Source organism: Lissotriton helveticus, chromosome 8 (assembly GCF_964261635.1).
Source record: "Lissotriton helveticus chromosome 8, aLisHel1.1, whole genome shotgun sequence".
Taxonomy (NCBI): domain Eukaryota; kingdom Metazoa; phylum Chordata; class Amphibia; order Caudata; family Salamandridae; genus Lissotriton; species Lissotriton helveticus.
In genome coordinates, this window is record NC_136069.1 from 46,322,120 (window position 1) to 46,339,643 (window position 17,524).

Consider the following 17,524-nt stretch of genomic DNA (forward strand, 5'->3'; position numbering starts at 1 on the left):
ATACACTGTAGACAAGTCCAGCATTCAAAGGTCATTGTACCTCTGTTTATGTCTCCTAGGTGGACCCCAGCCATACACACAAGGGGAGGTGGACTTGTTCGAGGACCCAAATGCTACCAGTGAGTAGGAATTTTCAATGATTTTGATCATGATGGCCAATAATGAAAGTTTTCTTGGACTGTTAACAATCCAACATGCCGCAATCGGCAGCAGTATGTGCCTTAAAATACTAAGATACATGTGCCTTGGTATGCAGCTTGCTAGATGTCACATAAACCTATCCATCTGTGCCAAATGTATCAATTGACAGTGCGTAACATTAATCCACTATGAAGTAAATTGCCCAGGGAGTCAATACCTCACTGTATCAAACCTTGTTCTGGCATTGACTATTTCACATGAGTCACAAGTTGGCAGAAAAGGCAGCCTACATGGCTACATACCACCCCCTACTCGTGCATCATTTAGCATAGTGTGTCTGTGCAATGACTGATGCAGATGAAAATCACATTGACACATATGTCAAAGTTTTCATGCACAACCATTTTCAAAGGTGCGGCTCATGTCCCAAAATGTACCCTGAGTAATCATGAAGTTCAGCAGACGTTACTTGAAGCTACCTTCATTTCACCTTGCATATTGCTATTAGCACATGTGCTGCATTGTGCAGCTCACATAGCAAGATTACAATGAAATCTGTTTTTTATGAGCTGGAGGGTGCACCTACCCACACTGTCACCAAGTTGAATACAATGCCGATATCATTCCAACATTGTGCATGCTTGTCAGCATTGACACATGCCAATATCTTGTTACACTGTAACGTGAAAATATTTCAGAATTAGTCGGCTCATGTGGCCCCCTGAAAAGGCACCATGTAGGACTGTCCAAGGTCAGAATATGTTTGGTTTAAATAGATGGGACGTTACATGATCTGTATGTGAGAACATGTATGTCGCTTGGGCATGGGCAGGAAGCTGTGTGAGTACCAAACCCAAAACTACTTTCAATTTTCAAACGGGGTCACCTGTAGCTGGGTGCCGAGCAAATTACTGTGCATCTTGCTGCCTGTGTGTGGACTGACTATCAAGGCAATGTCTTCTCAGTTAATATGTCCAACAGAAAATGTATAAGGATTTGGATTTGGAGCATTAGTTCTTCTATCAAGATGTTATGAACAATCTGAACATTCATCCTTTGTCATGATCTGTCCGTGCACTGTATGTGGGCATCCAGGGCAGCTTTGTTACAGTTTTTAGCAACATGACATGTGAGCAAGTTCACATAGTGATGATAATGATGAGTTACATCCTGCAAATTTCTAATATTTGGATGATGTGTCATTCATTCACAATAACAAAAACGAAGCCTAGTACGAATAGTACACCACAGATATCTGTGAATGCCAGTCAGCCATGTGGCATGTCATGATCTGATTATTGTGCATTTTGTGTACATCGGGGTCACCTGCACTGCCTTCAGAGCCCTGTGTGTGTAAATGGAATTGTTATTAGCAAGTGATTGGATGGGGCATCATCATGAGGCCTATTGTGCCTTCACCAAAAAAGTATTTTCACCGAGCAATCAAGTGTATGTACAGGATGCAGTAGTCGCAACAGATGAACAAATAAAATCTATTGAATGGTGATGATGTACACTATGTACAAGGCTATCGTATCCCTTTTACTGTGTTACTACATCCTTAATACATAGGTTGTTTACCCTTGCTGGTACATCCTGGCAAGCTACATGTCTTTCAACATTTAGGGTGGCAGTTACAAAAAATGTGCCTCACTGTAGCAGCACAAAGCCTTTTGGCTACGCAACGCCGCGCCTGGACCGCGCCCAGAGCCAGACCCCCTGGCCCCCTCAGCTGCCAGCCCACCCGCCGGACTTACGACACCGCCACCCTCAATGCACTCAACACCGACCGAATCCCCGGCTGCCACCGAGCCACCCCAGGACGCACCCACGGACCCTTCACCTGCCAATCCTGCAAGTTCTCCTGCATCCGGACCTGCACCGCACCCGCCAAGCCAAGCACCAGCAACAACCACCTGAAGTGCATCCTGCTCAACACCCGCTTCGTCCACAGACACGCCGTGGAACTCTGGAACCTCCTCGACTCCACATCTCCAGATGTCGCCTTCCTCACGGAAACATGGATGAACGCCTCCTCAGCGCCCGACATCGCCATCGCCATCCCGGACGGATACAAGATCACCCGGAGGGACAGCGTCAACCAGACGGGAGGAGACATCGCCATCATCCACAAGAACACCTTTTGCATCCCGACCAACTCCGACGACACCCTCACAACCGCCGAACACCTGCATTTCCAGATACACACCGACCCCAAGACCACCCTCAGAGGAACCCTCATCTACAGACCCCCGGGACCACACACCCAATTCAGCGAAGACATCGCAGACTTCATCAGCCCGCACGCCCTCCCCTCCGCTGACTACATCCTCCTGGGGGACCTCAACTTCAACCTGGAAACAACAACGACCGCAACACCACCACCCTGCTGGACAACCTCGCCAACCTCTGACTCAAGCAACTGGTGACCACCCCCACCCACTACGCCGGCCACACGCTTGACCCCGTCTTCTCCTCCAGCAAGGACATCTCCTTCAGCCACGCCACCGGACTCCACTGGACAGACCACAGCTGCGTCCACTTCAGCTTCAGAAGAACCACGACCCACCACCACCCGCAACAGGTTCCCCGCAGAAACTGGAACAAGATCACAGCTGACCAGCTCGCCACATCCCTGAGCCAGAACCCTCCCGCCAGCTCAGCGAACCCCAACCAAGCTGCCAACAACCTCACAAGGTGGATCAGCAACTGCGCAGACGACCTCGCTCCACTGAAGACCCCCCCCGTCAGACCCGGCAACAAGAAAGCATCCTGGTTCACCGACGAACTCAGGAGCTCCAAGAAGAACGGCCGAGCCCTAGAGAAAGCCTGGGGCAGAAACCCGACACCAGACAACATGACCACCCTCAAGCTCGCAACTCGAAAACACCACCAGCTGATCCACACCACCAAGAAAACCGCATTCAAGGAACGACTAGAAAACAATGCCCACAACAGCAAAGAACTCTTCATCATTGTGAAAGAGCTCTCGAACCCTAGCGCCGGAAACAACGACATCACCCCATCGCAAGAACTCTGCAACTCGCTCGCCTCGTTCTTCCACAGCAAGATTGCAGACATACACAACAGTTTCAGCTCACAGCCGACGCACCCCACGAACGCACCCACGCCCCCCACCTCCACCCTCCGCCTGGACACCGGTCAACACCGAAGACACCATCCGCACGATGAACTCCATCCACTCCGTATCACCAACCGACCCCTGCCCTCACCACGTCTTCAATAAGGCCGACTCCATCATCGCACCCCATCTCTGGGACATCATCAACGCCTCCTTCAACACCGCCACCTTCCCAGAGAGCTGGAAGCACGCCGAACTCAGCGCCCTACTGAAGAAACCATCAGTGGACCCCACCGACCTCAAGAACTACCGCCCCATCTCGCTCCTACCTTTTCCGGCCAGTCATCGAGAAGACAGTCAACAGACAGCTGGCCGCCTTCCTCGAGACTAATGGATCCCTCGATCACTCACAGTCCGGCTTCCGGGCCAACCACAGCACCGAGACCGCCCTCATCGCAGCCACCGACGACATCCGAGCCCTGCTCGACAACGGGGAAATGGCGGCCCTCATCCTCCTGGACCTCTCCGCGGCGTTCGACACGGTCTGCCACCGCACCCTAGTACAGCGCCTGCACAACATCGGAATCCAGGAGAAGGCACTGGAGTGGATCATCTCGTTCCTTGCCGAAAGAACCCAGAGAGTCCGCCTCCCCCCGTTCAGATCCAAGGCCACCGAAGTCATCTGCGGCGTACCACAAGGATCTTCACTCAGCCCCACGCTGTTCAAGATCTACATGAGCCCCCTTGCGGCCATCGCACGCCAACACAACCTCAACATCATCTCCTACGCCGACGACACCCAGCTGATCCTCTCCCTCACCAACGACCCCGCCACCGTCAGAACCAACCTACACGAAGGGATGAAAGACGTAGCCGAGTGGATGACGAACAGCCCCCTGAAACTGAACTCAGATAAGACGGAAGTCCTCATCCTGGGATCATCACCCTCCGCCTGGGCCGACTCCTGGTGGCCCCCTGCCCTCGGCAGCGCACCCAAACCAACGGACCACGCACGAAACCTGGGCTTCATCCTGGACTCCTCCCTCTCGATGACCAGACAAGTCCACGCCGTCTCCTCATCATGCTTCAACATCCTACGCATGCTCCGGAAGATCTTCCGGTGGATCCCCACCGAAACCAGGAAGACGGTCACCCAGGCCCTCGTCACCAGCCGACTGGACTACGGGAACACCCTCTACGCCGGAACCACAGCCAAACTCCAGAAAAGACTCCAGTGCATTCAGAACGCCTCAGCACGACTCATCATGGACATCCCCCGACACAGCCACATCTCCGGACACCTGAGAGACCTGCACTGGCTCCCCGTCAGCAAGAGGATCACGTTCCGACTCCTCACCCACGCACACAAAGCTCTCCACAACCAAGGCCCCAGATACCTCAACGACTGCCTGACCTTCTACACCCCCACTCGCCAACTCCGATCGACCACCCACGCCCTCGCCGCCGTTCCACGCATCCGAAGAGCCACAACGGGAGGAAGATCCTTCTCCTACCTGGCTGCCAAGACGTGGCACTCCCTCCCCATCCACCTCCGCCTGACCCAAGACAACCTCTCCTTCAGGAAGCAACTCAAGACCTGGCTATTCGAGCAGTAGAGGACCACCCAAGCGCCTTGAGACCCTTCGGGTGACTAGCGCGCTATATAAATGCTTGATTGATTGAACGCTGAGGCACTTTCAAAGCACAGCACAATTTGCTTGTAAAGTAACCCCTGAGTACCTAGATGTATCCTTGTGGGGCATTGTACGTACATGTTTGTGCAAAAGATTAATTAAAACAATTTAGGGTTACTAGTTTATCATGGCTCAGTGTGAGTTTAGAAAGTCACTTATATTTCGTCTTGTCACTATCTAAGAATTATGACGTTCAGGTGATGGCACAGGATGTGATGAACAACCTACATGTATACTGTTGTAGTGTGTTTCTCACACAGTGATCGGGGGGGTGTGGTAAGGTGGCTGAGACTTTAGAGCACTCGGTCTGTCTTTGTCCTGCAATTGCGCTACAGCACAGACGAAAATTGAAAGTCGAGTGGAATAGGCTGGGAATCCGGACCTGCAGGTTGGCAGTAATTGCAGCTCTGAACCCAGAGAACACAGTTTTAAATATAGGCCTCATAACTCTTATACGCTACACATACCGCAATTTTACTCAATAACGGGCAGTGCTGGTCAACGTTTTATTTTAAAGGTAGAAAGTCTTCTCTAAACCGCACTTTTATTAAATGCTGCTATAACTGGTTATACTTGACTGCATCTTCCTACAACCTGCTGCTAGTAGTTGTCTTCCAACTGTACCCATCAGCATAACACCGCTATTGTTAAGTCCTCAAACTTCTTTTTTGCCCAAATGCCATTGTGGTTACAGTTGCTGTGTATATTTTGCCTTTTTTTAACACATAATGTTACTGAAGTCCGCAAATGGAATTCAAAAGTTTTAATGTACCTACCGTATTCATGATTTGCTATTTTAATAATTTGTACTGTCGTTGGTATCTTCTGACCTGTACTTTTATAGATATTTTATATCTAAATAAAGTTATACTTACTCACACAGTGATCAGGTGCTTGGCACAAGGTTTGCAGTCAGCATCCACTATGTACTCATTCAATGACTTACACATGTCATTCTTCTCCAACAGACAACATGACTGCTGAGGAGGAACGTACTTTTAGAATACGCAAAACACGTTATAGCCACATCTGCCAGATTGCAAAGGGGTTCAGGAAAATAGCACGTCGGTATGACATGGAGAAGGCTGCAAAGACCTGGGGATGCTCTGTTCCTGCAAAACAGAGAGCTGATGCAAAGGACATGCGGGCCTCCAAGGGCATGGGCAATGGAGGTGGACATGAACAGCAAGCAGGCCCTTCATTGGCACCGGCACCAATACCGGTACCAATACCAGCACCAATACCGGCACCAATACTGGCACCAATACTGGCACCAACACTGGCACCAATACTGGCACCAACACTGGCACCAACACTGGCACCAACACTGGCACCAACACTGGCACCAACACTGGCACCAACACTGGCACCAACACTGGCACCAACACTGGCACCAATACCGGCACCAATACCGGCACCAATACCGGCACCAATACCGGCACCGGCACCGGCCCCAACACCAACACCAGCCGAAGGACCCTGTATGCACTCCAGTGCAGGACAATCTTTTGTACAGGAGATGGCCGACCAAGATGTGACTTTTTTCAAACTTAAGATTGCTGGATTGGAACTGCAAATGGCCACAATGTTACACAAGATGGACACACTGCAGCAGTCAGTGGACCGCATCCTGGCCCAACTGTAGTGGCCATTTCTTTTACATTCATTATTTTATGACCTTCTATTTTGTATTTAGTGTTAGTTATAGTGTAAGTGTAGTGTAGGTTAGAATAGGTAGGTTTAGGTAGGTTAACTTGTAGTTTTAACAGATACATGTTTTACTTTTTGTTTTTTCTTTTTATTTAGTTCTTTGGGGTTGGTGGGCGGGAGAGTCTGGGTACTTTTATAGGTTTCATACTTCATTAAAAAAAAAATAATAAAAAATCTATGTATAATATGTATAATATATATATATATATATATATATATATATATATATATATTATTGTGTATGCTAAATCTTTTACTTAGGTTGTGTATAGGTTAAGTATAGTATGTGCATGTCCATTGTGCATTGATGTCCTGTAGGGGTTAGGGGTAAATGTTTTAGTAGTCTTATGTGATACTTGTGTATTATAGGATGAGTTAAGTTAGGTACGTAAATGGTTATTAGGCTAGTTTAATTTTCAGATAGATTTTAGTGTTACAGTAATTTTATTTTGGCGAAGTAAGTTTTATACATTAGTTAGTAATTTTCTCTCCATATTGTTACTGTCGTTAAAAAAATAATTATTTCCATAAATACTCTTGTTCATTGTTGGCCAGCATTACATTTATAACATATATGCTTTTGGCTGATTTGGCCCATGCAATGTCATTTTGGTTGTGTGTATGTGTTGGTGTGTATGGCACATTTGGTATGGACCATCGTCACTTGTCTGACATTTAGCATGTGATTTCAACACTTGTGACACAACAGTTTGGAAAAGAAACTGGTGGGAGTTGCACTAAATTATACTATAATTTGGCACTTTGCAATTCTAAAGACGTATATGTGTTGGCAAAATAAAAAAAGAATGAAAGGAGCATCTGATTCACATAGAATCACTAATCAAATATTCCGTATCAGTTTTTTTCTTTTCAATTTCTTTATTCGCCAAAAATATTTCTCCACAATTCTAAGCAAGAAATTTCAGGGAGTCCAAGTCCAAATTCCAACAGAAATGTTCATTAATTCATAAATCCAATTCAACAATTACTTCATCCAGATCATTAGTTTAACACAAACAGTTAACACAGAACAGTCTTTGATTAAGCACAGCCTCTGCGTTTCGTCCTCCTCATGACCTCATCAGGGCTCATCATTTTATAGCTTATAGATGCTGGTACTGTATCCTACTTCTCCTTGTGCATTAACATGTTCTTCACACCAATATTAATCGAAACGGAGCAATTATGTATTTCACTCTTCAAACCACAATTGTTCTTATTCAGGGCTCCGTCATCTATAATCCTGAGCAGATGTAGCCCAACGTCAATCTATCTCGATGTAACATCTATAATCCTGAGCAGATATAGCCCAACATCAAGCTATCTCAATATCAGAATCCTTTTCGGCACTCAATTATAATCGTCAGCAGGTCCTGATAAATCTGCTGCCGATTTATCAGGACCTGCTGACGACGGTGACGATTATAATTGAGTGCCGAAAAGGATTCGGATATTGAGATAGATTGGGGTGAAGAACACGTTAATGCACAAGGAGAAGTAGGATACAGTACCAGCATCTATAAGCTTTAAAATGATGAGCCCTGATGATGTCCTTAGGAGGACGAAACGTGTAGGCTGTGTTAAACTAATGATCTGGATGAAATTGTCGTTGAATTGGATTTATAAATTAATTAACATTTCTATTGGAATTTGGACTTGTACTCCCTGATATTTCTTGCTTTGAATTGTGGAGAAATATTTTGGGCGAATGAAGAAATTGAAAAGAAAGAAACTGATACGCACTTCAATATTTGATTAGTGATTTTATGTGCATCAGGTGCTCCTTCCATTACTATTTTTGTTTTTTACACGTTATTGGTCTTAATGGTGGGCCATAGGAGGTGGAGCGCTTTAACTGATAAGGATTCGATTGGACGGATAAAGAAATATGTCATCGTTGTTAAATTTGTGTTGGCAAAATAATCAATGTTGAGAGCTATTGTTCTTACACGGATATACAGCACATACACACTCCACATGGGCAGGTTAGGTGTTGTTTGGCCTATTTTAGGGGCATGGTCAGCATGATGGTGTACAATGCCACTGCTCATCATAATGGCTGCAAACAGTACATGTTGACCAGCAGGGATGAAACCTGGTGTTCAAATGAACTACTTAGCATGCATCTTGGTTTGGAATATGACTTCTTGCTCTTGCTGTGGCTATGTTGATAGGTGAACATGGTAATATCTCTGCTTCCAATGGCAGTTGTTGTACATGGTGTTGCTGCTTGCACATTGTAGTCCTTTCAAGACCCATACCAAGTCATTCCACACACTGGCACAGGTGTTCAGATTTATTTACACATTTCACAAAAAGCAATAGGTAATTGGCAATACACAAAGGAATACGACTTTAATCTGGGAGCAAGACTTTGTATGCTGCAGCCATGTTTCCAGGGGTGAAATAAGTGACAAATCATATGGTCAATTAGTAGTCTAGTGACCATGTGAATGACAGTGACACAATGTGATTTTCAACGACTCAAAAGAAAAGCAATGGTGGAGTCTTTGATGTGTACAAAGCAAGAGGATGACAGCATCCCCTGTTTCACACCGCAACATTTGTGGACAAAGTTCTATTTGTCCACATCACATGTAACGGGGAAATGTTTGTGGCCACTGTTACGCTTTAATTGTCTCCGAGTATTCCTCTTCCTCAGATGAATCTGTTTGGTGATCTGGGGGCTCTGTAGTTGGTTACTGGGTTGGACGAGGGACACCAACAGCAGGACCCGAGGATGTTAGAGCCATGGCTGCAGCAGCATTTCCCTGTAACAGGTAAGCCACAGTGCATTTATGATTTTCTGCTGGTTGCTCAGGATAGCTCCTACATCCCTGTGGTAGACAGCCATTGTTGTGAGGGAGATCTCCTGCTCCTGCTGCATTGTCCTTGGGATGTCTACAATTTCCTGTAGATTTTTCCAACCTCCCTGCTAACGCTTTGGGCGGGCATTTGTTCATGCCTTTGCCTCATTACACCAGAGATGGTGGCCAGGGATTGAACAAAGCAAGGGTGTGGAGTGGAGTTGCCTTGTGCATCCTCAAGGGTGTCATCATCTGAGTTGAGGCATCTGGGGATAGCCTGTAGTATACCTCCCATGATATCCATCTCCACATGCACCTCTTTCACAAGCTTGCGATTAAGTCCAACTGTAGTCTTTTGGATATAAAGTTGTGTATCCTCAGAGTCTTGGGGAGGAGGGGGATGTGTGCTGACAGATGCAGTGGCTGTACTTGTTTGGGGTTCATCTTTCAGGAGCAACTACATTAGTGTCAGTCTCAGCAAGCGGAGAAGTTGACTGTACGCTGGACAGGATTTGGTGGAGGGTATCCTGATCAATGGTGGACAGGCTCTCGTCCTTGTCTTGGAAATCAGGTGCTTAATCAACTTGTTCAGATGTTGTAGGCGCATTCTCTGCAAAGAGATAGAAATGTGTTACTGCTGTCTGCATGTTAATTTCGGATAGAGTTTGCTCTACAGCTTGACATGGGTATTTCCAAATGTGATTAATGTAGGACAAGCCAGGAATCCTTATTGTTATGTTGACCTAGGGGCAAGACTTATGGCCTCTTGCACCGGCTGCGAACCACTTTTTGGGGTGCACCATTTTTTCCATATTTTCAAGGACACGTCGAGCCACACTATCTTGCTTTTAATGTGCTTGATGATATGGACCCTTTACAGGAAACACTATGGGGCACATTTACTAGGAAGTGGTGGAGCAAGGTGTTAGGCTCCTTGGCTTGACACCGCACTACACCACTTCTGAGACGCAGAGATGCAACATATTGACAACATTATGGTGCATCTCTGAGTTCCAACCTGCACTAGTACTAAATTTAGCTGCCAAGTGCTAATGCGGGTACCTTTGCACCGTAGTGCAAGGCTGTCTGCATTGAGGGGAATATTGTTTATGTGCAGGAAGGGACACAGGGATGTGGAATTCCTAGAGCCTGACACATAGGACATACTGTTTAGTGTCAAGGGCAACAAGTTTTCATGTGTATTTTGTCCTTGGGACAAGTGTGCCCACCCTCCTACAGCACTCACCCTTTGGCTGGCAGTTTACAGTACCACATTTTGGATTAAGGAAGGGCATTGTCTGTAGTTAAGGTAATATTTGTGTCCATGTGTTAATGCTGTTCAAACTTGTATTTATAGTTCATTAATGCAAAGCATTTATTATTTGGGTGAGCATGCCAAGTACATTTTGTAAGCTCGGACTGCACTACTGACAGTGGTTCCAGTATAAAAATGTGTGCACGTTTTCAAAGTTTAGCAATGTAAGGCTATGTATAATGCACCCAGAATGTTCTCTGATTAGATGCAAATATTTGCAGAAGCTTGAAAGCAAGATTGATGATTCGTTGCTTTTAAAATAAAAAATTCACAAAAAAATGCTAATAGGAAAAGCATTTAGCTAAACTACTATAAAATATTAAGTACCATTTCTTTGCAGTATCATTTAGCAAAATGTGTTGATGTATGGGAGTATTTCCTAAAAATCTTCATAATGGGAAATCAGTGTAACCAGTTTCAATAAGATTATGGGAAACATAAAAAGAAACAAGCACTGGTAAAGCCAGCAGGTCTGGAATTGGTGGTCAGCCTTTTGCCAATATGTGTCTTGTTTTGTCATGGTTTTTGTAAAACCTTATTCGTGTGAGAGCTGCCGGGCCCTCATGGTTTTGCCTTCTCAAATCACTTTTTGTATCGGATCTATACTTTATTTAATCATAGTGTAGCAGGTACACGAAACAGATATAGGCAGCCAGGAGTATTTGCGTCTCAGCCTGTGCCACAATGCATCTTCCTTGATTATGTCAATATTAAGTCCTAACCCGTTTGTTTAGTGAAACCACAGCTAATTAACTTTTAGATACATCTGTGGTGGTAAGCTTTTAATATCAGTCATTTTAGTCTGCCCCATGACACACCATTGAATAGGTGCATTAAGTAATTTACAGTTATCAGATTGACAATTGCTTCATCATGCTCTGCTACAACTCAGAATATCTATGGCATTCTGTTACAGATAACATTAAAATACACAGCATCCTATATATATTCAGACCGACCCTGGCTGAAGAACTCAACATAGGAAATTAATTTCCCTATGATGCAGGTATGCTTTTTTGCATTGAGGTACTAGGCAGCTGCCCACTTCTATGAGAAATTAAGTGGTACTTTTGCTACCACGTCAACACTAAAAGGTGGTGGCATCTGATTTCTTCTGGGTGGTGCATGAATTGGATACTTGCACTCTTTTTTGTTTTATACACGGGTTCCTTCGTTTTTTTGATGTTTTTAATGTACTTTGTTAATAAACTCAAAGTAACATGTTATATTATGTTTAAACAGGAGTCACTTTGTCAGCTACAAAACTTTTTGCTCGTCCTGAAGATGGTCTGAGGGACTACCGCCGAACAGACCGAAACGTCGACTTTTTCGTCTATTCCCAAGAAAATGTGTTACTCTGAAGCAATAGACATCCTCATTTAGAGATTTAAAGCTTATAATTGATTTGGAATAGATGTACAGTCATGTATTGTTCGAACAATTTGTTTTTTGCTTCTTTTCATGACTTCCTGCTGAATGTTCTATTTATATGTACTCTAATTTGTCAACCAAAAATATATAAAACAAAATATATTTTCTCAAATGATTAGGTCTCCCCGTGTTTTTTTAAGTTAAGATTACTTTCTTGAGTTTATTGTTGTCTTATGACACTTTGGCGTTTGTTCCATTAGGACTAACTCCCTGACTTATTTTTGAACAACTTGAAATCATTGTGAACTAAATTATTTACAAAGCAGCGTTAAGCCTTGTAAAGTGGCTTAACACTGCCTTGTAAATGAGCCAAAACCTGAATTGCCACCACAACGACTTTAAAAGTGATGTGGTGGTGGTGATGGGGCTTGTATATATGCCCCTTTGTGTGAATGGTCCATGCCATGAGTCTTGCTGTGTGTTTTCGCCACATGCAACAGCAAAGGCTTCTGCTGGATTTAAATATTTTCAAGAATTCCTAAAGCTGGGAATTCATCATTGGCCTACGCCTCCCCTTGGGAGGCGTATGGATGCACGAAGAGTAGATTTTATAGATTTGCTACTATAACTTTTCATCTTTCAATGCATTCTAAATTTTTGCTACACACATAGGGGAGGGAAACAGCTCTTGTGAGTTATCTTGTGCAGGAAGGGACACTGCCTGCACAAAATCAATCAGCCCCGCTGCACAGGCACCCTTCCACCATGGTGCAAGTGTACCTGAGTTGACGCATTATATCCAAATCTGCACAGATGCAGTGGAGAGGTCATGAAAACATCATATTATTGGGATGGTGGCCCATCACCTTGCTTTTGCAGTGACATAGCATAGTTCTGCGTTGTTTTCCTGGAAATGCATGGACTTATTTACAAGTCCCTTGCGCAGCCGGTGCGTAATTTCTAACATGGGAAGAAGTGACATACAAATGGCATAAGGGACTTGATTATGAGCCCCTCAGTATTTAGAATTTAAACATAGTGGATCTGGTCAACAGGTCTTATATTTTACGACAGGAGACAGTTGGAAAGTGTGACGTGGACTGGTGTACTGGTGTACTTTGTACATGGCAGTTAGGGGCATGACGGAGCTGGTCTGGCATGTGTAATGTGTAATTGGTCTATGTAATTTACTTTCATTCTGGATACGAGGGGGCAGATTTACAAGAAACTAACGCAGTGCCACAAGTCATTTTACTGCACTGCATTAGTTTTGAAGCATATGGATATGACATATTTACAACAATATGTCGCATCTGTGTGCTTCCCCCTGTGGGGCACACAAACTGCTGCCATGGACCGGCGCAGGCACCCTTGCACCAAGGTGCAAGGATGCCTGCGTCGTGGGGAGATTGTTTTTGTGGTGATTTCCTCTTCCAATGCCTGCTGTAGAATGCGATACAGAAAAGGGGGTGGTGATGAACAGAGTGTCTGAATTAAGCAGACCACTCTTACCCAGTCCAAAGATCAGGGCTTGATCCATCACCGTTATTTATCTCACTGCCCCATCCCAGCTCAGAACCTGGCTATATGCAAATTAGTCTGTCCCTGGCCCAGTGCATCATGGGAACAGGGCAGACCAAACTACCAAGCCAATTCTTCACCAGAAAGGAGACAAGCTACCGGGGACCTGTTTCTGGCATTTCAGCCTCTTCGGCCCGGCTTGCTTGAATCCTGATGGAGCAGTGAGAAAGGGACTCATGTCTGAGTATACCCTGCCACACCTATAGTGGCCAAAAACGATACAGAAAAGGGGGTGGTGATGAACAGAGTGTCTGAATTAAGCAGACCACTCTTACCCAGTCCAAAGATCAGGGCTTGATCCATCACCGTTATTTATCTCACTGCCCCATCCCAGCTCAGAACCTGGCTATATGCAAATTAGTCTGTCCCTGGCCCAGTGCATCATGGGAACAGGGCAGACCAAACTACCAAGCCAATTCTTCACCAGAAAGGAGACAAGCTACCGGGGACCGGTTTCTGGCATTTCAGCCTCTTCGGCCCGGCTTGCTTGAATCCTGATGGAGCAGTGAGAAAGGGACTCATGTCTGAGTATACCCTGCCACACCTATAGTGGCCAAAAACGATACAGAAAAGGGGGTGGTGATGAACAGAGTGTCTGAATTAAGCAGACCACTCTTACCCAGTCCAAAGATCAGGGCTTGATCCATCACCGTTATTTATCTCACTGCCCCATCCCAGCTCAGAACCTGGCTATATGCAAATTAGTCTGTCCCTGGCCCAGTGCATCATGGGAACAGGGCAGACCAAACTACCAAGCCAATTCTTCACCAGAAAGGAGACAAGCTACCGGGGACCGGTTTCTGGCATTTCAGCCTCTTCGGCCCGGCTTGCTTGAATCCTGATGGAGCAGTGAGAAAGGGACTCATGTCTGAGTATACCCTGCCACACCTATAGTGGCCAAAAACGATACAGAAAAGGGGGTGGTGATGAACAGAGTGTCTGAATTAAGCAGACCACTCTTACCCAGTCCAAAGATCAGGGCTTGATCCATCACCGTTATTTATCTCACTGCCCCATCCCAGCTCAGAACCTGGCTATATGCAAATTAGTCTGTCCCTGGCCCAGTGCATCATGGGAACAGGGCAGACCAAACTACCAAGCCAATTCTTCACCAGAAAGGAGACAAGCTACCGGGGACCGGTTTCTGGCATTTCAGCCTCTTCGGCCCGGCTTGCTTGAATCCTGATGGAGCAGCGAGAAAGGGACTCATGTCTGAGTATACCCTGCCACACCTATAGTGGCCAAAAACGATACAGAAAAGGGGGTGGTGATGAACAGAGTGTCTGAATTAAGCAGACCACTCTTACCCAGTCCAAAGATCAGGGCTTGATCCATCACCGTTATTTATCTCACTGCCCCATCCCAGCTCAGAACCTGGCTATATGCAAATTAGTCTGTCCCTGGCCCAGTGCATCATGGGAACAGGGCAGACCAAACTACCAAGCCAATTCTTCACCAGAAAGGAGACAAGCTACCGGGGACCGGTTTCTGGCATTTCAGCCTCTTCGGCCCGGCTTGCTTGAATCCATGTCCCCGGAAGCTTGTTTCTTTCCCAGTGTAAGAATTGGCTTTTGTAGTCTGGTCTGCCCTGTTCCCATGATGCACTGGGCCAGGGACAGACTAATTTGCATACAGCCAGGTTCTGAAACTGGGATGGTGCAATGAGCTAAAAAACGGTGTTGGATCTAGCCCTGATCTCTTGACTGGGTGAGAGTACTCTGCTTAATTCAGAGACTCTGTCCATCACCACCCCTTGTTGTAAATAATTTTGTCCACCCTAAGCGTGGAAGGGTATACTCAGATGTGAGTCCCTTGCTCATTGCACCATCAGGATTCAAGCAAGCCGGGCCGAAGACGGCTGAAATGCCAGAAACCGGTCCCCGGAAGCTTGTTTCTTTCCCAGTGTAAGAATTGGCTTTTGTAGTCTGGTCTGCCCTGTTCCCATGATGCACTGGGCCAGGGACAGACTAATTTACATACAGCCAGGTTCTGAAACTGGGATGGTGCAATGAGCTAAAAAACGGTGTTGGATCTAGCCCTGATCTCTTGACTGGGTGAGAGTACTCTGCTTAATTCAGAGACTCTGTCCATCACCACCCCTTGTTGTAAATAATTTTGTCCACCCTAAGCGTGGAAGGGTATACTCAGATGTGAGTCCCTTGCTCATTGCACCATCAGGATTCAAGCAAGCCGGGCCGAAGACGGCTGAAATGCCAGAAACCGGTCCCCGGAAGCTTGTTTCTTTCCCAGTGTAAGAATTGGCTTTTGTAGTCTGGTCTGCCCTGTTCCCATGATGCACTGGGCCAGGGACAGACTAATTTGCATACAGCCAGGTTCTGAAACTGGGATGGTGCAATGAGCTAAAAAACGGTGTTGGATCTAGCCCTGATCTCTTGACTGGGTGAGAGTACTCTGCTTAATTCAGAGACTCTGTCCATCACCACCCCTTGTTGTAAATAATGCTGTAGAATGCAGCACGCATTGAAAGAGGAAAAAAACAAACCGAAATAAAAACATTTTTCCTCTTTGCACCTCGCTAGAATTCTGATGCATTTCCAGATATACGATTGTTCATAAATCTGGAAATGCATCAGTGGACATGGGTGATGTGGGAACACCCAGAGCAACACCCATATCACGCCCGCTAACACCAAAGTGTTGTGTGAAAAGGGTCTATATCTGCAAACACAGGTATAGCCATGCAGGGTGGCTTTACGTGTGCTTGTAAATATCACGCAGAAGATTGATCCGCCGTTGCACCACGCAATGTGACGCACCGGTGGCGCAAGGGGCTTGTAAATCGGCCCCATGGAACTGGGGATTGAAACAAATACATAAAGATGCACACAGCACACTGGGGCACAGGTTCATATCTGGCTGTGATTACCACCATGGCCCATTACTCACATATTTGCACTTGTTGGGATTTACCCAATGACTCTTGTTGTTTTTCATGTTCTGCCCTGTCCTGTCCCAGGATTCCAGTCACCAACTCCTCTGGGATGACAGCTGCCACCAGCTCCTCCAAGGCAACCAACACCTGCTGGCCTTTCTCCTCCAGACTGCAATGCTGCGTTGAGGTTGAACACTAATTTGGTCTTTGTTCTGCACTTGTAGTCGTGCCAGCGTTTTTTTTTTGCAGTCGGCGACTGTTTATTTTCTGCTCTATTGACTCCCATGTCGCCTCCTTTTTGCATAGCGGCATCTTGGTACTTGGAAACAGCTGATGCTGATGATTGGTGACCTCAGTGACCAGTATCTCATTTTCCTCTTCTATGAAGTTAGACTTCCTCTTCACCTGGCAGTCTGCGTGTGCATCAGGACTCTTGGGGTTGGTTCAGTCTCTTGACTACTACAGTGTGCTCCCTGCTCCATTTCAGACTCCTCTATGGTCCCCAAAAAGGTTATTGTGGGAAGATGCGTCGTATTCATTGGGATTTTTTGTCGCTTCACGCAGTGGAAACTGTCGCAGGATGATCGTACTGGCGTTACGTGTCGTAATTCTGCCTTATGTCACTTTTTCGGCAGATGCATCAGGTTGACTTAAGACGCTTTTGTGGCACCTAAGTCGGTTTTTCTGACACAGGATGCCGCACTGTACCACGGTCCGCCAAGATGTAGATATGGCGCAACCGTGTATATCTGCGTTGTCACACAGCGGTACATTGGTTTTTGATGCATCGCTGCATTGCGGCAGCAATGTGTCACTTCTCGTAAATCTGCCCCTCAGATTTTATGGCCAGCCTTGATTAACAGGATGCATATTTCCATCTTCCTATGCATCCCAAACACTGAAGGTTTCTCTGCTTCACTGTGGCATGCA

The 17,524-nt window shown here is 46.0% G+C and overlaps 2 protein-coding genes and 1 long non-coding RNA gene across 5 annotated transcripts in view; 2 read left to right on the forward strand and 1 right to left on the reverse strand.

Moving 5' to 3' along the window:
• Positions 1–7,200, forward strand: part of LOC144772326 (uncharacterized) — a 124,577-nt gene extending 117,377 nt beyond the window's left edge. For both annotated transcript variants that reach the window (XM_078656567.1, XM_078656568.1), the window contains 2 exons: positions 60–119; positions 5,886–7,200. In XM_078656567.1, the coding sequence (XP_078512693.1) occupies positions 60–119; positions 5,886–6,562 (737 nt within the window). In that variant the 3' untranslated portion in view covers positions 6,563–7,200. The remainder of the gene's footprint in view (positions 1–59; positions 120–5,885) is intronic.
• Positions 1–17,524, reverse strand: part of LOC144772324 (uncharacterized) — a 517,545-nt gene that overhangs the window by 155,276 nt on the left and 344,745 nt on the right. The window contains exon 13 of one of the 2 annotated variants that reach the window (XR_013599716.1): positions 9,686–10,044. The exons of the other annotated variant lie outside the window; for it this stretch is intronic. The gene's annotated coding sequence lies outside the window, so the exon portion shown is untranslated. Of the gene's footprint in view, positions 1–9,685; positions 10,045–17,524 lie in introns of those variants that run through there. 2 annotated transcript variants of the gene reach the window in all.
• LOC144772330 (uncharacterized) lies at positions 8,351–12,295 on the forward strand. Its single transcript, XR_013599717.1, has 2 exons — positions 8,351–9,407; positions 9,886–12,295. It is a non-coding gene; the product is annotated as an uncharacterized LOC144772330 (long non-coding RNA).